This window comes from Leptonychotes weddellii, chromosome 14 (genome assembly GCF_054177405.1).
Source record: "Leptonychotes weddellii isolate Sample4059 chromosome 14, ASM5417740v2, whole genome shotgun sequence".
Lineage (NCBI taxonomy): Eukaryota > Metazoa > Chordata > Mammalia > Carnivora > Phocidae > Leptonychotes > Leptonychotes weddellii.
Genome location: NC_138382.1, coordinates 73,844,676 through 73,865,165, shown reverse-complemented (window position 1 = coordinate 73,865,165; position 20,490 = coordinate 73,844,676). Strand labels below are relative to the sequence as shown.

The 20,490-nt window shown below is 57.0% G+C and overlaps 1 protein-coding gene across 17 annotated transcripts in view; it reads right to left on the bottom strand.

The window, feature by feature from the left end:
- DNM1 (dynamin 1) overlaps nucleotides 1-18,232 on the bottom strand; it is a 52,870-nt gene extending 34,638 nt beyond the window's left edge. For 12 of the 17 annotated variants that reach the window (XM_081803700.1, XM_081803702.1, XM_031039981.2 and 9 more), the window contains exons 1-9: nucleotides 17,972-18,232; nucleotides 4,269-4,342; nucleotides 3,807-3,956; nucleotides 3,314-3,517; nucleotides 3,003-3,101; nucleotides 2,745-2,905; nucleotides 1,344-1,486; nucleotides 1,081-1,216; nucleotides 834-901 (exon numbers count right to left, since the gene is read on the bottom strand). In XM_081803700.1, the coding sequence (XP_081659826.1) occupies nucleotides 834-901; nucleotides 1,081-1,216; nucleotides 1,344-1,486; nucleotides 2,745-2,905; nucleotides 3,003-3,101; nucleotides 3,314-3,517; nucleotides 3,807-3,956; nucleotides 4,269-4,342; nucleotides 17,972-18,132 (1,196 nt within the window). In that variant the 5' untranslated portion in view covers nucleotides 18,133-18,232. The remainder of the gene's footprint in view (nucleotides 1-833; nucleotides 902-1,080; nucleotides 1,217-1,343; nucleotides 1,487-2,744; nucleotides 2,906-3,002; nucleotides 3,102-3,313; nucleotides 3,518-3,806; nucleotides 3,957-4,268; nucleotides 4,343-17,971) is intronic. The other 5 variants (XR_014140176.1, XR_014140174.1, XR_004079066.2 and 2 more) reach the window with 1 other exon arrangement.
- Nucleotides 18,233-20,490: the final 2,258 nt, after the last annotated feature.

The window sequence follows — 20,490 nt, the reverse complement described above, 5'->3', positions numbered from 1 at the left end:
CTGGGTTCTCTTTAAGAGCCTTTCTGGGAATAAAACATTTTATTTTAAGACCAGAAGAGTTTTTTTTTTTTTTTTTTCCTGTGTCATGGCCAATGCAGTTATCAGTCTGTAATTTCCATGCCAAACCTTGGAATTGAACCTGTATAAACGCAGGGACATTTTGGTCTCATTCACTGCCTGGCACATAGCACGTGCTTTAAATTTTCTTGTTGAATGAACAGTGTGGATCTGGGTCCCTGAAGGGGGCTCAGCTTTTAAGGAACCATCTTTTTTTCCAGTCCCCCTTCCTGTTCCAAAGGCCGTGGGGTTGGCTAGAAGGAGGGAAGTGATGTGGAATGGGACCCACTTGGGGCTAATGAGACTATGGGAGGGTCTGGAGGGTTGAGAGGCCCTGTCCCATCCTGAAAGGACACAGACCAATACCTAGATGCTCCATCCCAGGCCCTTCCCAGTGGTTTGGCAGCTTTGTGCAGCTACCTGGATAGGACTTGGGGAGGCTGTCCCATCCTGAGGATGGGCAGGGGGCCCAAGCCCAGAGGATGCTTCCCCAGCTACCTATGTCCTGGGCTCTGCCCAGCTGGTCCAGCCTCCAGGCCCTGCTTCCAGGGACAGCAAGGGAAGACAGCAGGTTGCAGGGAGGGGGTGGCCCAGGCCTCCAGTCCATCTCCCCCAGCTCAAGCCTATTTGAGCTGGGAGCCAGAAAGGGTGGAGGGGACTGGGGACCAAGGCTCTTTGTCCTTCCTGAGGGCAGCTCACTTCATCACTCCCTGTGCCTTGGTACCAGACCCTCTGCCTTCCAGGGCTCAGCCCCCTTCCCCGGTCCCAATACGTGCCTAATGCCATGGATATTCTTGATGGCGTAGCTGATCTCCCTTCGGAGCTCCTTCTCATCAAATTCCATCTGTGTAGGAGAGCAAGAGACAGCTGGTCAGGGCCTTCCTGCTCCTGGAACGCCAAGACAGATGCCCCACTCCCAGGGTTGGGCCCCAGGTCAGCAAAGGTATGTGTGAAAGTCCTGGGGGGGAGGGTGGGTAGTCCTAAGCCACCCCCCCACCCCCGCCCCTTGGTAGACTGCCCTACCTTGACTAGCTCAAAGGGGAAGCGCTCATGGAAGATCCGGTTGATGCGGGCTCCCCCTGACAGTTCATAGGTGTCGATCTGGTCCCCTGAGCCCTCAATGCGCTTCTCAAAGTCCACGGCAAACTGCTGGACCATCCTGGGGGGTAGAGATAGTGGGAAGGCGTGAGGGGGCTGCAGCTGCCTCGTGCAGGGAGCCCTGGGTGAGCCCTGTGCTGAGGAGCTGCTGGGTGTTGGGGAGTCAGGAGCTGGGGGCAGGGTCTCACTGCAGCAGGGCCTTGGTCTTGCGGGCTGGGTCATCAGGCCGGAAGTTCTTGTACTCCTCCACCTCCTTCTCTATGGACAGAAGCTGGCTCTGCAGCTTGTTCCGAAGGCCCGGCAGTGTGTCCCGGATGTGGTTGGTCAGTTGCTGGGGGTGGGGGGAGCGCAGAATGAGACAGGGGTTAAGGCCATGGTCACAAACGCAGATGCCCAGAGGGCCAAGCAGGGGCCAGGATGCCAGGGGACCTGTGGATGTGGTGAGGTTGAAAGAGGTAGAAGGCAGGGCGCCTGGGTGGCTCAGTTGGTTGAGCGACTGCCTTCAGCTCAGGTCATGATCCTGGAGTCCCGGGATCGAGTCCCGCATCGGGCTCCCTACTCAGCAGGGAGTCTGCTTCTCCCCCGACCCTCCCCCCTCTCATGCTCTCTCTCTCTATCTCATTCTCTCTCTCAAATAAATAAATAAAATCTTTAAAAAAAAAAAAAAAAGAAAGAGGTAGAAGGCAGCCATGATCCTGCCCACCACTGCCCTGCCCACGAGAAGCAAAGCTGCTGAGGCCGGGGCCTGGCACACAGTAGGTGTATGAGCTGAATTCATGGATGAATAATGCAATTTTCCCTCCCTTCCTTCCTTCATTCCTTCCTTCGATTTTATTTTTACGTAATCTCTACGCCCACTGTGGGGCTCAAACTTACAACCCTGAGATCAAGAGTACATGCTTGGGGCGCCTGGGTGGCTCAGTCTTTAAGCGTCTGCCTTCGGCTCAGGTCATGATCCCAGGGTCCTGGGATTGAGCCCCTCATCGGGCTCCCTGCTCAGTGGGAAGCCTGCTTTTCCCTCTCCTGCTCAGGTCTCCCTGCTTGTGTTTCCTCTCTCGCTGTGTCTCTGTCAAATAAATAAAATCTTTAAAGAAAAAAAAAAAAGAGTACATGTTCTACCCACGGAGCCAGCCAGGCACCCCACGTAATTTTCAATAGAAACAGAGAGTCTAGATTTTTATCTGAAATTAGCTGAATTTTAGACACCATGAAATGTGTCTGGGGTGGGGATGTCTGGAGGGCTGCCCCCTTGTCCCCTCTGCGTTTAGGCCTCCGGTAGGGTGATTCTCAAGTTCGGGGGCTCGCTTTGACTAGGTCCCCATACACAGTATCTCCCTGAAGCTGCACAATGATCTTGTTTTATCACCAACATCACCATTTTACAGATGCAAAAACAGAGGTTCAGAGAGCTGGAGTGTCAGGCCTGTGGTGTCCAGAGTCCCCATTTCTGCCCCTACACCACACTGCCTTCCCCGCTGCCTCCCTTCCATCATCACGCACACAATGAGGACGCCTCTGTGGGCCACCCTCACAAAACGTATTTAAATGATTCTGTCCTCATGCTGCTTTCCCCAGGCCTGAGCTCCTACCTGGTTGAGGACCTTCTGCAGGTAGGGTGTGCCCATGCGGTCGGCCAAGTGGCGGTAGGACGGGTGGGAGAGGAAGAACTTGCGTTCAGCGGCCAAGGCGGTCGTGATGTCCTTCTTGCCATCGATATCCTTCTGGCTCCGGTTCACCACCCCTATGTAGCCTGTGGAAGGGGGTGAAGTCAGGGGCAAGCAGCCCTGACTTCGGGGTGGGGTGAAGGAGAGGGGCAGCGGAGCGTGTCAGGGGAGGAGGCTGCCTACCTCTGCGCAAGGGAAGAAGCTTGTTCTCCAGCACGTCACGGGCATCTGTGCCCTCGTCCATCAGATCCAGCTTGGTGATGACCCCGATGGTGCGCTGGCCTGGGGGGCCAGCAGGAGAGGGTCGTCTGCATCTGTACTCATCCTCACACCAAGACCACCAGCACTCCCAACTGCCACCTGCTCTGCCCATCTCCCTCCCCACACCCTCCTTCACCCGCGGCCTGCTCCCTTTCTTCTTCACAGAGTGGCTACTCCTGGCACTGAAAGAAGAGCCCCAGGGCCTTGCACTTCTGCTGCACTTAGGAACCTACCCTGGGGGTCCACCTCCTTGGCAACCTTGAGAGCATCAGAGTTGGCCAGGTCGGAGTTGGCCGGGGACACAGCCAGGATGAGGCAGTTCTCTTTGGTGACGAACTGCATAAGCATGTCCCGGATCTGGAACTCGATGTCAGGAGGTTGGTCCCCCACCGGGACCTTGGTCATTCCGGGCAGGTCCACCAGTGTCAGGTTCAGCACTGGACAGGGTGGCGAGAGGGCGGGCTCAAGGCAAGGGGCGTGGCCGTGGGCGGGCGGATTAAGGAACGGGCCCGTTAGAGAGGATCCGCTTGGGAGCTGGAGGCAGGTGAACGGATTAGGGAAAGGAGGGGCTAAAGCGGGGGCCCGTTAGGGGCGTGGCCAGAGGTGGGCAGAGTCCTGGCAGGATGGAGCTTGGGGGTAGGATGGGCAGAGGAGAGGGTCGCTGTGGAGGCGGAGCTAACCAAGCAAGGGGGCCAGGAGGCCCGGGGCGGGGCCACGTCTCCTCACCGTGCGGCGAGTAGACGCGGAGGTTGATGGGCACCGGCGAGATACCCTTGTTAGTGCCAGTGATCCGGTCTGTCTCAGCCTCGATCTCCAGGCGCACCTCCTCGAAGTCGGTGAATTTCTTCCCCTTGCAGTGCAGGAATTCGGCATATTCTGCCCCAGAATGGGGTGGAGTGGGGGGGGAACGGTGGAGGGGTAAGCATCTTAACCTGGAAGCCACCTGGGTTCCATCTTCCACTGGGAATAGACCCCAAACACCCCCAAACACTGCCTTCTCTCTCCTCCCTCCCCACAACAACGCCATGTCCCCGTTATGCATTTTTATCTCTACTGTCCAGACGGGGAATCCAGGGCCAAAGTCACATAGCAAGCAAGTCCAGCGGCTAGGCCGGACCTCTCCTTGCGGATAGAGTGGAGAGGCTGGAGGGGGCGGGGGGGGGGCTGCTGGTGGATGAGAGCACGTACCTGTGGTGGCATTGACCAGCTGCAGGACCAGGGGGCGTCGGGTGACGATGCCTGACCCTCGGGGCAAGAAGTCCCTGCAATGAGTTGGGAGTGAGAGGAGGGTCAAGGCCTGAATAGGCTCCCTCTGTCCTGGGGGCACCTGTCCTGCCATGGGGAGCCCCAGTGCGCTCCCAAAGTGCCCACCACACCTTAGCCCCAGGGTTTCGTGTCACTGAGGGGAGATGGCAGCTGAGAAAGGTGGAAAGGACCTCCCCCAAGTACCCTGAGTCACAGATTTATGCATGTGAGTTGCCAACAGACAAGACCAATAACCCCCAGATCTCTCTCAGGGATGCCCTGTGTTGGTTCTGGGCCAAAAAGAAGTCCATGTGCCAACCCAGTCACTGCCATTCAACTGTGGCACGGGTGCCCAAGTGTCCAGTGGCCACAAAGTGGATCTCAAGGAAACAGAGCTGCACCTTCTCCCCTCCCTTCCGCTGTGGGGGAAGGGCAGCGTCTCACTTCCCCTTCCCAGGGGGCCCCATCTGGCTGGGGTTGAGGATGAGGAGGGGTGGGGGGAAGGAGGAGGCAAGGGAAAAAATTCATGCTTCTTCAGTGCCTACTGCACGCCAGGCTCTTTGTGGGCAATACCTCATGGACTCCACACAATAGCCTTGTGAGGTAGGTGCTGTTACTGTCCCCATTTTGCGGATGAGGAGACTGAGGCTCAGAGGTGTTCAGGCTGCGCGGTCCGTATCCAGCAGAGCAGACTCTGGACACAGATCTGTTTGACTCTCCTGTGAGAGCTCCATGCGCTTCAGTCCCTTGCAGACCCAGTCTTTGAAGGATGGGACCTGAGGGGTCCCCGAGTCACTGCCCCAGACCTGATGTCTGTACCCCAGATATCTTCTTGTGCCAATGTCAACCTCAGCTGTCTTTTTGGCTAGCTCTTGTGGGTGCTTATTCTCTGTCCTGTCAGCTCTTCTCATATCCACCCCCACCCTCGGCCCCACCCAGGCCAGCACAAGCATGAGGGCGGAGGTCTCTTCAGGGGCCAGGCTGTCAGAACTGCAGTCACGGGATCCCCAGGACGCAGGAAAGCGGGGAACAGGCTACAGCCTGAGGGACCAGAGGGATCCAGCTGGCCACCTCATTCATGGAGAGGCACATGGAGGCCCAAGAAGGGGAAAAGACATTCAAGCTCCTACAGGATTTGGACTGAGCCCGAGAAGAACCCAGGTCTCCTACTCCCAGCCCAGAGCCTGACCTGGACCATGCAGCTTCCTGCACCACCCCCATCCCCTTCCGGCCGGGAGGGTCCCAGGCACAACAGAGTAGGCCCAAGCTCCTGGGTTCAAGGCCTCCTCTGGGGCCCTGGGGAGACCTCTTCCTGCCCTGCCCCTCCTCTGGGGAGATTAGAGGCAAATAGGGAGGAGTCAGCTAGTTCTATGGGGAAGGAGAAGGATGACAAATCCTGCATTTATTCATCATTTCCAGGTGCTAGGCAAGCACTTTTCATTTTTGCAAGACTGAGCTTCAGAAGGGCAGGGCCAGCATCTATCTGTCCACCACTGGATCCCACTGTCTAGCCCAAGGCTTAGCACATAAGAGGCACTTAGTAAATGCTGACTGACTCCCCTGGCCCTCAAAACAGGGCTCTGACATGGAAATGACCATTTTACAGATGAAGCAACTGAGGCTCAGGGTGAAGTGACCTGTCCAAGGTCACCCGGATGGGAATGGCAGAGCTCAGATTCAACCCCAAGGGCCTGTTGGGCCCCAGAGGCTAGGAAGTTTCCTGTCAAACTCTGCTCCTCCTTCAACCCAAAAAGCCAGACTTGGCTTTTTATGTAATTCAATTAAATTCCATCTAGGACATATTTGGGAGCAGCTGCTCTGTGCCAGGCCCTGTGCTGGGCCCTGGGGATGCGAGATGATGAGTCAGACAGCTCCCTACCCGGAGGAGGAGCTCACAGTGTGGTGGGAGAGAGAGACAAGTAAACATAATGCAATGCAGTGTGACACGTGCCGGAACGGAGAGGCACCAGGCAGCGCAGAGAAGGAGGGGATTAACGAGGCGGTCGGTGGGGAGGGGGGGAGGCGGCTCCTGTCTCTACCTCTCCCATCCTTTACTCACTCCTTTGGGGGGTGACTCTCTAGTATTTGGAAACCCCCAGGGCTGTGTATATAGGACATCTGTTCTCAGGGAGGCTGGGGTGGGCATGGGGGCCTGGGGTCCACCCTTTCCCCCACCAGCTCCTCACCCAGCAATACCATGGCAACAGTAGTTGCCATGGAAACTACAGGAGGAGCTGGGAAGGATGGGACTCCCCACAGAAAGCCCCCCACGCAGAGACATGGACCTTCCCCGGAGCTCTTCCCTGAGAGCCCCAGCCCCACTGCACAGATGGACCCACTTGGCCCCAGCAGACCTGCAGGTTGGAGGCCAATGGGGTGCTGTAGAGAGGGTACGGAGAGCCCAGGCCCCAGCTGGAGGTGTGGTCAGGGGTCTGGGCCAGGCTTCTCCAAGTCACTGCCTCCCCAGGGCTACTTAAAGGACAAGAAGCTTATGGGAAGCAGAGATTAGAGGGGCAGGGCTACGTGTGGGAGTAGAGCCCCTCCTCAGACCAGGATCTCTTGGGGCCAGGGTGGGGATGGGGGTGCCTGGGTGGGGAGAGGCCCCATCTCTGTCCCAGCCCAGGTTCTCAGAGTGAGGCCCTCACAGCTTGTTAAAATGCATGTTCCTCAGATATGCTGGGTTAGGAGCTAGTGGGGCAGGGGTGAGGGAGAGGGAATCTGGATTTTAAACATGAACCCCATGTCACTTTCATATTCCCTTTCAAGCTTAGTGGTTAGGAGCCAATGCCAGGCAGAGGCCCTGGGTTCAAATCCCACCTTGGCCATTCGGCAGTCTGGGCCTCAAAACCTTCAGCTGCAAACCAGCATCATAGAAACTGGGCATCATCCACGACCACATGTGGGCTGCAAGAAGGTCCGTGGAGGCTTTTCATGCAAAGAGCTTAGCCCAGGCCTGGTACATAGTAGGCACTCAGCAGCTCCATGGGGCTGCCCAGGGTGCCGCCTGCTCTCAGCCCCCTCTCTAGGAGAGTTCCCAAATTTCAGCAAGGAATGTGAGATCCCACAGAACGCTCTGCCCACCTCCTCCAGGCACTGACTCGGATCTCGGGATTCTGACCACGAAAGGTTAGGGGCAAATGATAGACCCTGAGGAGGAGAAGCTTTCAGAGACCATGTCATTCCTCCATCATTGTCTAGAGGAGGGGACAGAGGCCCAGAGAGGTGCAGGGAGCTGTGACGGGAGAGGTGGCGGAGAGGGGACCAGGGCCCCATGCCTGGGCAGGCAGCAAAGAGCACTGGCTGGTTCACACGTCCGCACTGTGAGATCCTTGCTCCCTGCCGGATTCCCGTGCTCACCCCAGGCCTGGCCCATAGTAGGTGCTCAGGCAACGCTCCAGGGAGCAAGCATGGCTGAACAGCTCCACAGCTCCTGCCTTGCACCTGGACACACTGTCCCATGGCGCTCTGTTAAAGTGGGGGTTCAGCCCGGTCTGGCCTCTAGCCAGTGCCACCCCGCTAAAGTGGGGGTTCAGCCCGGTCTGGCCTCTAGCCAGTGCCACCCCGCACCTCCCACCCAGCTCCTGCTTAGGCTGAGGGACGACAGAGAAAAGTGTGCTGGGCCCACCAGCCCCGGGAGCATGTGGGAGGGGTGTGCAGCAGCCTGCCAGTTCTCCCTATTCCTTCTGGACAGATGGTGGCTTCCCGAGGAGGCCTTGCCTTGCCATCTGCAGAGGAACCTTCAAACCTGAAGCACAGGGAGGATGAAGTAAACACCTTAAACACCTCTCGGGAACCCCAAGGGCCACAGGCTCCGTGTCTGAATCAGCACTGTCCTACCCAGAGGGGTCTGGAGAAAGTACACCAAAGGCCCAAAGTGGCCCTCCCCTACTCTACTCTAGGACCTGAGATCTGGGGCCAGAGCTCAGGGACCCTGCTTCCCAGGTCCTGTTGAATGCAAACACCAACGAGCAGCGGGCTCGGTCTGGCGCGCACCCAGCAGCCACCTTCCTTCCAAGTCTCCTGTTTCCCGGGCTCTGAGCTCAGACAGGCCTGGCGTTGAATGTCAGAGCTGCCACTCAGGAGCTGTGTGGCTGTGGACAAGTGACCATACCTCTCCGAGCCTCAGTTTCCACATCAGTAAAATGGGTTGCTGTGAGGCTCACATACCTTGATGCCTGAAGAAATGGTAGCTATTATGATTATAAATAACATAACTTGCTGGGCAAGCTGAGAACACAGGCTGGGCCCCCACCAAACGATGCAGCAGGGAGGGAGTTGGAAGGTGGGTCTCCTGGGGGCCAGCCAGAAGAGTGGGCGGGGGCGCCAGGATATTTCCAGCCAAATCTTGCTCCTGAAAGCGGAAGGCAAGGGAGGCAGGCCGGCTCTGAGGTGCCTTCTGAAGCACGGAGCTGGGGTGGAGGCGAGGGAGGGGGTGGGCCAAGAAACACAGTGGGGAGGAGGTGAGGCGGCCTCCAGGCAACAAGTTCCTCTCTGTTCCCACTGCCCCAGGAGGGCCCAGGCATGCCCACATCACACAGACCATGAATTTCCAGCTGAGGTTTGAACATTTCAGGACAGTCCTGGCCTGGCTTCCCCTGATGCTCTGATGTCCTGAGAGCAGGGACTGGACTGGTCCCATTTACCACAGTGGCCCCAGTACCCATCATGGAGCAGGGAAGGTAGCTGGCACTTGGGGCAGCCCTGCTGGCCAAAAGAATGATTTGAAGGTGAGCTCCTGGGGGCACCTGGGTGGCTCAGTCGGTTAAGTGTCTGTCTTTGGCTCAGGCCATGATCCCGGGGTTCTGGGATGGAGTCCCACATCGGGCTCCCTGCTCGGTGGGGAGTCTGCTTTTCCCTCTCCCTCTGTGCTCACGCACTCTCTCTCTCTCTCATATAAATAAATAAAACCTTTGAAAAAAAAATGAAGACAAGCTCCTCTAGTTTTCCCAAAATCACTCTCATTGTACAGGTTTGGAAACTGAGGCACAAGACAGGGAAGAGTGTTGCCGAAGGTCATAGCGCAAGTTGGTGGCTGGGTAGGAGAGCACCCAGCAAACTCTCTCTCTTCAGCAACCATTTTCCCTACTAAAGAAAAGCGATGATCTTTCCTTCCTCCTTATCCTTCCCTCCTTCCTTCCTTCTTTCCCTCCCTCCCTTGCAAGTGTTGATGACTTTATATTTTCAAGATGGAAATAGATTTCTCTTTTGCCTCCTACCTGTAAAAATCATATGTTCTCCCTTTGAAAACATATTCAGAAAATACACAAAATGTTTAAAAATAAAAAACAAAAAAAAACCAAACCAAACAAAAAAAAAAAAATAAAAATAAAAATAAAAAACAATCATCAGGGGCACCTGGGTGGCTCAGTCGTTAAGTGTCTGCCTTCAGTTCAGGTCATGATCCCAGGGTCCTGGGATCGAGTCCCGCGTCGGGCTCCCTGCTCGGCGGAAAGCCGCTTCTCCCTCTCCCACTCCCCCTGCTTGTGTTCCCTCTCTCGCTGTGTCTTTCTCTGTCAAATAAATAAATAAATAATCTTTAAAAAAACCCAAAAAACAATCATCATCCCAGCCCCTGGGGACCACCATTGTAAACATTTTATCATTTACAATAATAATCATGGCAAACACTGATGGCTCTCCAACTGTTGGTCAGAGGTTCTGCCGGGCGCTTGAAAATCTGCATCATCACGAGGTTTCTTTTTGGGGTGCTGGAAGTGTTTTAAAATTAGACTGTGATGATGGTTGCACAACTCTGTAAATACACTAAAAATCATTGAGTTGTGCACTAAAAACAGGTGAATTTTATGGCATGTAAATTATACCTCAATAAAGCTGTTTAAGAAATCTGCATCCTCTTTTTTTTTTAAGATTTTATTTTTAAGTACTCTCTCTACCCAAGGGGGGGCTTGAACTCACGACCCCAAGATCAAGAGTCCCATGTTATACTGACTGAGGCTGCTAGGCACACCCCCTGCATCCTCTCTCTCTCTGTCTCTCTTTTTAAAGATTTTACTTATTTGAGAGAGAGAGAGAGAGAGCACAAGCAGGGGGAGAGGCAGAGGGAGAGGGAGAAGCAGACTCCCCCACTGAGCAGGGAGCCCGACTCGGGGCTCGATCCCAGGACCCCGGCACCACGACCTGAGCCAAAGGTAGATGCTTAACCGACTGAGCCACCCAGGTGCCCCCTACCCCCGCGCATCCTCTTGATTGATCCTTGCGTGGCTGTGTAAGGCTGCTGTGATCAGAGACACGGCCAGAGACACCTCACGTGCCCACATACACACACTGGGCTCCAGTCCACACTTACGTAGCGGCTATGTTTGCCTAATAGCTCATCAAGGGCATTTCCCAAGTCATTCGATAACAGAGCTACACCTGGATCCTTATTTCTTAGCACCAGTAGCTCGATGCAAAAGAATCTCAGCTCCACCACTAAATTATATCCCTGCTCTGAACCTCAGTTTCCCCATTAGTGAAATGGGACACAAGCCAGCAGCTCCCTCCTTAGGGCTGCTGAGGGGATGCCCTGCGATCCTGGCTGTGGGAGGCTCTAAGGGAGGGTGTCCATTGGTGGCGCCATGAGCCACCTGAGCGTCCGTGGGCTAGGTGCCCTGTGTGTGCATTGTGTTCCTTCAAATTTGGAACTCAGGTCAGAGGGGAGTGTGCATTCACCTGCTGAGAATTTTCTCCGCATCCTGCCTGGTGGCCTCATTTCCCTGTGCTCAAATCAGATGCATCTGAGCTGGAGTGATGAAAGGGGAGGCACTAATAAACAGGTGAAATGTTCATATAACCGTGGTTGGAACTGCTGCCAGGAGCCCAAGGCAATGGCCTCTCTCTTCCTCTGTAGCCCCTCGTCCTGGGAGAAAACTGAGCCCTACCCCACACACTGAGGGGCAGGTCACAGGGGGAGAGGGTGGTCAGAGAAGGCATCCTGGAAGGTGGTGTTGGCTGATGTGAAACTCAGAGGATGAGCCAGTGAAGGAGGAAGACGAGGGCATGATGAAATGAGGACAGCATATGCCAGGAGAGTGAAGGGGGCATTTTTTCCATGACCTGCAAGATACTAGGGTGGACCCGCAGGGAGAGGCAGAAGCGGGGCTGGCTAAGGCAGGCAGGTCTCAGGGGCTCAACTCAGGAGCGAGGGGCTCGGTTTGGAGGTCAGGGGCCAAAGAGGGCTTCAAGCAGAGAGGGCCAGATTGGGAGGCCATAGAGAGTTTCTGTGCTGTCAGGCAGAGGACGGGATGGAGGCACGAGAGAAGGCCACCCCAGGGGCTAAGACAAAGGACGGGGCAACTGAGGTACAAAGAGGTGGGCGGACCGGGGGCAGGATCCACAGGGCCTGGGCCGGACTCGCACAGGGAGGATGACCCAGGAGGGGAGGCTGGTCCCGGAGCCTTTGGCCAGGGCAGTGGGAAGATGCCATTTAGGAGACTGCCTTGACCACCTTCCAAGGCCAAGAGTCTTTTTTCCTGGTGCCTGCAATAGTTCTAGCCGACCCCATACAGCTCTTGTTCCTTAGCTGGATTTCAGTCCGGGGAGGGGTCAGAATCCAGAGAGACAACCGAGGGGAGCAGAGGAGAAGCTGAGGGGTGTGATCTGTGCACAAGTGGGCAGGGGGGGTGAAGAGGGACGGACACGAGGCAGGGGACTGGTACCCGTTCCTGTCCTGCCTCTAATTCCATTGCTGTGGGACCTCAGGCAGGTCTCTACCCTCTCTGAGCCATCTCCCCATCTGAAAACAGGGGATGATAGTCTGCTCCTCCAACTAACAGGTTGTTGGCTCCAAGAAAATAATAATCAGCACTGCCCTTGGACATGGGGAATCAGGACCCCTGCCCCATGCTCTAGGGGTCCCTCTTTGGATCTCTAGAGCAAGGGGTCCCCAGGGGCCAAGGGTCGGTGCCCAGCTGGAGCCTATGCACCCTTCCTAGGCCACACTTGAGTGCTCTGGAATTCCCTCTTGGTCTCAAGCCCTCCTCCAGGGTCTGCCCTGCCAAGGTGGGTGGGTGGGGATCCTTCCTGGCACCTCAGATGGAGCTCAGATGTGAGGGCGGGGTGTCGGCCTGTGAGCCCGGGAGGCCCCTTCTGGTGCAGGATGGAGTAAGAAGAGACAGGGGCAGCCTGGGGAGAGGGGCCACCTGTCCCCATAATGCCACACCCCATCACGGAACTCTGAGGAGTCTGAAATTCTAAATTCAAACCCAGTCTGCCAGGTTGTTATGAAAGTGTGTTTGTCAAGGTGGGAGGGCAGGAGGTCCCTTAGCTTGATTTATAACTGGAATATATAGACATCTGGCATGTGGGCCTCCATTTCTGCTCTTGTTCCACACCTGATAACACCAGGCCCTAGACTGGCTTCCTCCACGCCGCCCCCCCTACCCCCGGCATCCCCGCCTCCCCGAGGTTCTGACCCTGTGACCCCAGCCAAGGTCAGGGAAACTCGATTCTACTGGAGCCTGGATCAGATGCAGTCTGCCAGAGTCACCTTTCATTCCCGACTCCTTGGGGCCAGTGGGTGGGGCAGGGGTTTGGAAAAGATGTTCTCTGGCCTGGGTTGAGCAGGTGAGTCTGGTTGTGTGTGTTCAGCACTCGGCAGGTGCTCGCTCTGAGCACATGGAGGCTGGAGCACAGGGAGTCGGTTCTCTGGGTGTGGGTGTTTGCTGAGGGGCCACAGGTGCCTCCCGACTCTCCTGGTCTCACTGGGGCCTCCGCTCCTCCCTCGGCGACACTGTCCTCTGTCTGGGTTCTCAAACCCATTGGGCTCCTTCTCTTCTTGGGCCTTTGCTCAGATGGGACCCTGCACCCGGGGTGTGTCCACTCCTTTGCTTGACCGGGTCCGTTTCTTGTTCAGGTCCAGCCTCAAGGCCACCGCCTCAGGGGGCCTTCTCTTGCCCCCCTGACAGCACCCCTCCCTTCAATAGAAGCAAATGTCAGTGCCCTCTGCCCTCTCCAATCAGTAATTTTCCACCTAGGGTGTCTCAGGATATCCCCTAATCCTCTTTGGCCTCAGTCTCCAAGTCTGGGAATTGGAACCACTAAGATGTATCCCAAAGTATTCAGAAGATGAGAGCTTAGTAATGGGGAGTGGGCTGTCCCCCACCGGAGGGCCCAGGGATGACCAAGAGAGGGGCTCTCAGAGGCCAGAGACTGGCACCAAGCCCACGCTGGGATGAGAACATGGAGGAAGGTGCAAGGAGACTGGTAGGAGGCAGGGAGCCTGGTCAGGGGTAGGCAGAGTCACTAGGGAAACCCAAAACCTTGCCTCTCAGGCCACCCCTTGGGCTCTGGGCAGAGGCCCACTCACCAGGCCCCCTGCCCCCACCTGCACCCCAGCTGCTTCCCAGCCTGCCCCTCTGTCCAGGCGGAACAGACCTGGCACATCCTCTCTGCGAGGCCTTACCCTGAGTTTCGTGGGCATTATCTCAACACTCAGCACAGTCCCAAGAGGGATGTGCTATTATTATCCCCATTTTACAGATGAGAAACTAGGAGCTGAGAAGGGTTTAAGAAACATGCCCAAGGTCACTCAGCTTATAAATGGCAGGGCTGAGCTACAAACCCAGGTCCGATTCCAGAGCCTGAGCCCTCAGCCCCTCTGCTGCGTTCCCACTGGCCTCAGCCTCCCAGGGGCCAAGGGGGCAGGGAGGGTGGGCGCTACCCATTTGTTAGCCTACCTGGCACCAGAGAGAGGGGAGGGGAGCATAGCCTGAGAGCTTGTCCCAGGACAGCCCACTCTTGGTCCTGGACAGGTGTCACAGGGAGGGGGCGCGGAGCCGGGGACAAAGTCGGGTGGCCCAGGGCAGCAGGCATCTGCTCCCAAAATGCTGGGGTGTCCTGGGGCCCTGCCCACACTCCTCTGTCTACACTCACCCCGAGATGATCTCATCTACTCCCATGGGTTTAAATCCCACCTCTACGCCATGGATGACTTCCAAATTTACACTTCCAGCCCGCCTTCCCCTGAGCTTCCAGCTTGCATCACCACACACTGCCCACCTTACACTTCAGACTCAACATGCTCAAAATCGAGCTCCTGGTCCTACCCCTGCCCCCCCAAAACTGCTCCTCCCGTCCTCCGGTAACGGCACCAACACCCACCCAGAATCAAAGACACTGACGTCATCCTCGAGTCCTCCTTCCTCACCCTGCAGATCCCATCCACCAGCAAGTCATGTGGGACTTTCCTCCAAAATGTACCCTGAACCCCACCGCTCTCCCCCTCCCCGCTGGTAAAGTCCTGGCCCAGGCCCCCATCAGCGCCTGCGCACTAGATCAGCCTCCTCACCTGTCCCCCGCCCCCTCCCCAAGTTACACACTTGGTGGAATCCACTCAAGGCGCTCCACTACTTAAAAGCTTCTGGCAGTAATGAAAATAAACCCAACTCTTCATCAGAGCCTCAGGGCCTTGTAGATCCAACCCCTGCCTACCTCTCTGATGCCATGCTGCCCTTGCGCACCAAACACCAGCCACAGTGGCTCCTTTCTGTTCTTTGAACACGCCAAATTTGTTAACTGCCCCAGGGCCTTTGCACTCACTGTTCCCTCGGCCTAGAATGCTTCTCAGTCCCATGGCTTCTCATCTCAGATGCTACCCCCTCCTAGAAAACCTTTCTGACCTCCCTTTTCCCTTCCACAGGACTGACCACATTCTCTGTCTTCTTCATATACGTGCTCCTGTGTTTACTATTTCAGAGTTTCCCCTCTGAATGCAAAGCTTTTGTCTTTTCTACCCTAGACTCTCCAGCGCTGTGACACTGTGGACACTCCACGAATGTCTGAATGACTGAACGAATCAGCCTCAGTTTTCCCTTCTGTAAAAGGGGGATGAAGAAAGAGCATCGATCCAGACAAGTCCTAGCAGGGTCCCGGCAGCTGCTTTGCCACATCCACTGCAGAGCCGACAGCAGGGCCGTTGGGGGTGCCCAGAAGCCCAGGCTGGCCTGGGGCAGCCTCTAGTCCCTCTGGTGTATTTTTCCACTTCCTCTCCGTGGGGGGTTGGCTCCTGGGAAGCCCCGGGAGATGGAGCGGCTGTTTCCATGCTCACGGGTCTGGGGACCCAGCCCTAGACGGAGAGGTCAGGAGCCCATGAGGGAGCAGGCGGGGCTGGCTAGGGGCCCCACTGAATTCCCTCTGGGTGGCCCAGCTGTGGCCTCCTCTCTAGCTTTCATGAGGATCAAATAACGCTTTCCCATCCACTCCTCCACCTCAGGCCAAGCCCTCCTCCTGGACACCCGGCGCATCCTCCTACAAGGCCGCTGTCAGAGGGCCCCGGGGTGCTGGGGGCAGCGAGAGGACCCGGGCCTCCGGGGGCACAGTCCACATCCTGCTCCACTCAACAAGCTAAGAGGGGCCCAAGTCAGCTGTGGCCACACCGGCCTGCTGTGTTGCCTACTTACCGGCCCCTGCCTCGGCTGGACAGTGACCTCCAGGAAGACAGGGACCAGGTTGGCTCTGGCACACATGGGTCCCCAAGCCTAACTGACCACCAACAGCTCCCTCCCCACATGTTTACAAAAGGGTGTTTACACCCATGAACTCCCTGGAGTCCCGCACCGCCCTGTCCGTGGTCCCATCCTACAGATAGGGAAGATGGAGGCCCATGCGCCTGCATGTCCCTGTGCCCGGTTCAGGGCCTGGCTCTCAGAGGCTCTCATGACTGAGATTAGGAACCTGGGCTTTGGAATCTAATAGATGCTGACCTTCCTGGCTGGGGGACTTTGGGCAAGGCATCTCACCTTGGGGTCTGTTCCCTCAGCTGCAGGATGGGCATCATGGTACCTGCCTCATGGGGCTGTTGTGAGCCATCCTGTGGAGAATGGTGTGGGGCACATGAGAAGGGCTCAGCAGAAGGGGGCTGAGGTCACCTTCCCCCCTCCCCACGCCTCATGCCCAGAGCACACAGCCTGAAATAAGCTGGCGTTCAGCAAATGTTCTATGGATGAAAGGTAGGAATATGGTTTGTACACCGTAAAGGGCTGCATTTCCGTGGGTGTTTCTTAAAGCACTAAGGCCTCTGGGCTTTGCTGTGTCCAGAGTCCCCGCCACCCCCTCACCCTGACTGCTGGGCCACAGGGAAGGGGCCCATCTGTATCTCTTGCCTGTTTGTCTCTGCAGCTCTGAGGGTCGTGTGAGCAGGAGGGGGGCTCTGTGGGAGCCCATCCCCAAGAGACAGACGGCCTCCCCTGCTGCTGACCAGATGGGCCCAGCCGCCCCCGTGGTGGCTTTCCAACATCTCCCAGATACACTGCTCCAGTCAGAACCCTTCCCTTTAGCCCCAGGCTTGGCACTGGGCTTCCAGGTGATTTGAGGGGCAGGAACAACCATCCAGTGCAACTGTCCTTATTAGAGGTCGGGAAACAGGCTCAGAGAGGGCAAATGACTCTCTTGAGGCTTCACAGCAGAACCTGGCTTGGACCCAGGACGTCCCCTCAGAACTGCTGCCCCTCGGAGGGAGGGGCCTCTGCTTCCCTCTCTCACAGGCCAGTTGCTTCCTTTGCAGGGAAGGTCACTGGGAGAAAGCTAGGGTTTCTGAAGAAGGTGAGGGAGGGAGATGCCTGAGCCGGAGGCCAGTGTCGCTGCCTCCTCCCTGTCTGCTCAGCCCCCATCCCCCTCCCGGGAGAGCACCATCCTCCTTCTCAGCACCAAAAAGCCATCCCGGACTCCATTTTTCTCTGGGGATCCTGGGGAGGGGGGGGTCACGACCCCATCTGCCCCCCTAAACCCAGGACCTTTTGTCTTTGCGGTTGCCCCCCACTCCCCGCCACCTGGCCCTCCCAGCGCCCTGTGGGATCAGAGGCAGGAGGGGGATTAGGCTGTGCAAATGGCTCCCCCCTCCCCGCCATCCTGCTTCCCTGTCTTAGTCATCTCTGCCCTCCGCCGCCTTCTCCCTCCATTACGATCCCTCTGCCAGGCCCGGGGGAGAGCGACGGTGGCAGGCGCCCCCCATCCAGGGGCGGCGGCGGAGCCAGGTGCCGGCGGCTCGCAAGAGGATCGGAAACGGTCTCACGGCCACCCCCCTCCTGGTCCTGCAGCACCCCCAACCCCCCCGCTCCCCCCGCTCCGCCGCCGCGCTGCGCACGGATGGCGCCGGGAGCTGCAGAGGTGTGTGTGTGAGGGGGGAGGCTGTGCCTGGTCCTCGATGTCCGGGGGCTGTGTCCTCTCCCAGGGACACAGCTGCGGAGGGGGTCCCTAGCCACGATCCAGGGATCCTCATGGGGGAGGGAGCTGTCTTCCGTGGAGCCTAGGGCTGGGGAGCACTGCCCTTGGGGTGCTGCCCGCTCCGAGGGACGCGGGAGCCGAAGGGAGGCGCTGAGTAATGCAGGCCCCCTTGGTGCCTATACTGGGGGAGGGGGGGCACCCCAGGGTCTCTTAGCAGAGCGCCGTCTTCCCCAAAGGATGTGGCGGAGGAGGGGGGCGTGATACCGTGGCCGGTGGCTTGACGACGTTTGCGGACAAGCGGGGGGCGCTGCCGTCCCTGAGGGGCTCTGGTGGGGGGGCACCCTCCGTCTGGCTGCAGGCGGGGGGCGCGCCGTCCGCGGGGGCAGCGCCAAGGGCTGCGAGGTCGCGGCGCCGTCGGGGCCGGGGGCGGAGGCCCGGGGACCCGGGCTGGGGGCCGTCCGCGCTCCGGGGCGCGCCGTTCCTACCTGCCTACGAAATTCTCGAGCACCGAGCTCTTGCCGGCGCTCTGGCCGCCCACCACGGCGATCTGCGGCAGGTCGAGGTCCGCGTTCTGGCCGATAGCGGAGAAGGCGTCCTGCAGCCGGTTGACCAGCGGGATGAGATCCTCCATGCCGCGGTTGCCCATGGTTGCAGCGGGCCCCGCGGGCTGCGATCGGCCGCCGCTCCGGCTCCCGGCTCCTGCTCCGCCGCTGCAGCCGCGCGCTCCGACTGCCTGCGCCGCGGACCCCCCCGCCCCTCCGTGAGCCGAGCGGAGCTCTGCGCCAGGATGCCGCCAGAGGGCGCTCAGGGCGCTGCGGGCTGGCCGCTGTGCGCAGGTGCCGCCTGCGGCACCATGGAGATTGTAGTTTTCTCCATCTGCGGCTTTTGGGGCGCTTGAGCCGTGCCTGGGGGGCTCTGATGCTGCACTGCAGCTATCATTCCTGGAAATGGGCAAGGTCTCACTCCTAGTACCGGGCCTCTCGGATAGTGGTCATGGCTGTCTCACTCCATCTTACAGAGATGGAAACTGAGGCTTGGAGAGAGATGGATCTCCTTCAAGGTCACGTCTCCTGACCTGGAGTTCCACTCGGCCTCACTGCCTTCTACTCTAGGTTCTGACACTTATTCATGGCGGCATGCCCTTCCTGCCTTGGGGCCTCAGTTTCCCTGTTCTAGAAGGAGACAGAACATTAATTCAACAAATATTTATTGAGCACCTACTATAAGCCAGCCCCTGTTTTAAGCAGCAGTGGAGATACAACAGTGAACAAGACCGACAATGTCTCTACCCTCAGATCTTACATTGGGGTGGTGGAGACAGACAGTAAATGAAGAAACAGGTAAATGAAATCGTAAATGTGAAAATAGTTTACACTAACAGTGATGGAAGAAGTAAACAGGGTGTGTTTAGAAGAGAGATACCTGTGTGGGTGCAAAAGGCCCATTTAGCCTGGGAGGAGGTGGGTGGTTCTCTGAGGAAGTGACATTTGAGAAGAGACCTAGATGATGAGAAGGAGCCAGCCACAGGCGGATCAGGGGGGAGAGCAGGCCAGACTGAATGAATAGCAAGTGCCAGGGCCCTGACCCTTGAAAGGCCTTCTTGGAAGAGCTGGGACTTCTTGTCCTAGAGAGTGTCAGTCTTTGCTCCAACCCATCAGGGTGGTGGTAAAACCGGAATTCAAATCTAGGACTCCTATAGCCCTACCCTATGTATCCCGTTCACATAGAGAGGCTGTGGGCCCCAGGCCTAGCCATCCACCTCTGATTCTGAGGAACCTAATTTGGACTGCCCACAAGGAGGCTAGGAAAGAGAGGCCAGCCAACCCTGTGCTGTTGGGCATCAGCGGGTCACCCTGTCTGTGAATGGGGGGGTGGGGTGGAGGAGCACTGCTGGGAGAACAGTGCCCTGGGAATCAGAGATCACCATTCACTCACCAGTTTAATGCATATTACCTGAGCCAGGCCCTATGCCAGACCCCAGAGATAAAGCAATGAGCAAATGGACAAAGTCCTTACCCATGTGTGGCTTATACCCGTATGTGGAAAAAGAGGAACAAAGCACCAACAAGCCAATAAATATGACTCTGTCAGATGGTGATGGGTGCTTTGGAAAGCAAGAAAGCTGGGGAAGGTTGGGGCAGGGGTAGTGTTGCTCTTTGTTTAGCGTGGTGAGAGTAGGACTCTGGTAAAAAGTGAACAGAGACCTGAAGGAAGTAAGGGAGTGACCCACATGGACATCTGGGGGCAGGGGATTTTCCAGGCAGGCAGAGGAAAATGAGCAGGCCCTGGGCTTTGTTCAAGCTGGGTGATCCAGGTCTCTTCCTGTCTCTGAGCCTCAGTTTTCTAATCTAGGTAATGGGGATAATGAGAGATTTAGAATCCCTATGAGGGGCGTGGCCCTGGCTTGGTGCTCGGGAGAATTTGATCTAACCAACTGATTGAGTCTTCCAGGCAGCTGGACCATCAGCTACACACATTGTGCATCCCGAGAAGCTGCTTAGAGCCAGCCCTTTATTATGCTCTGAGAACCAGAGAGGGCAGAGATGAAGTCTGAAGTGGAGCCATTAATTTGGGGAGGGGGTGCAGTTTGCAGATGTCTGCCCAGAGGGGCGCCATCACAGCTGGGTTGTTTTTTCTTAATTACAGTAGTGAAACTTACTGTAAAAGTCAGACTTTACACAATATTTCAAAGCTTCTGGTCATCCTCCCACCCACAGATAACCACTATGTATAGCTTTTATGGTGTTTATTCTCTGGTTTGTCCCCTATATATTCATTTTGTTTCATTTTGTTTTTACAGAAATGGGATCATACTATATAGGTCTGGTACCAGACCAGCAGCTTGGACATGACCTGGAGTTTGTCAGAAATGTAGAATCTCTTGGGGCACCTGGGTGGCTCAGTCGGTTAAGCTTTGGGTCAGGTCATGATCCCAGAGTCCCGGGATCGAGCCCCGCATCGAGCCCTGCATCGATTCCTGCTCCTTCCTCTCCCTCTACCCACA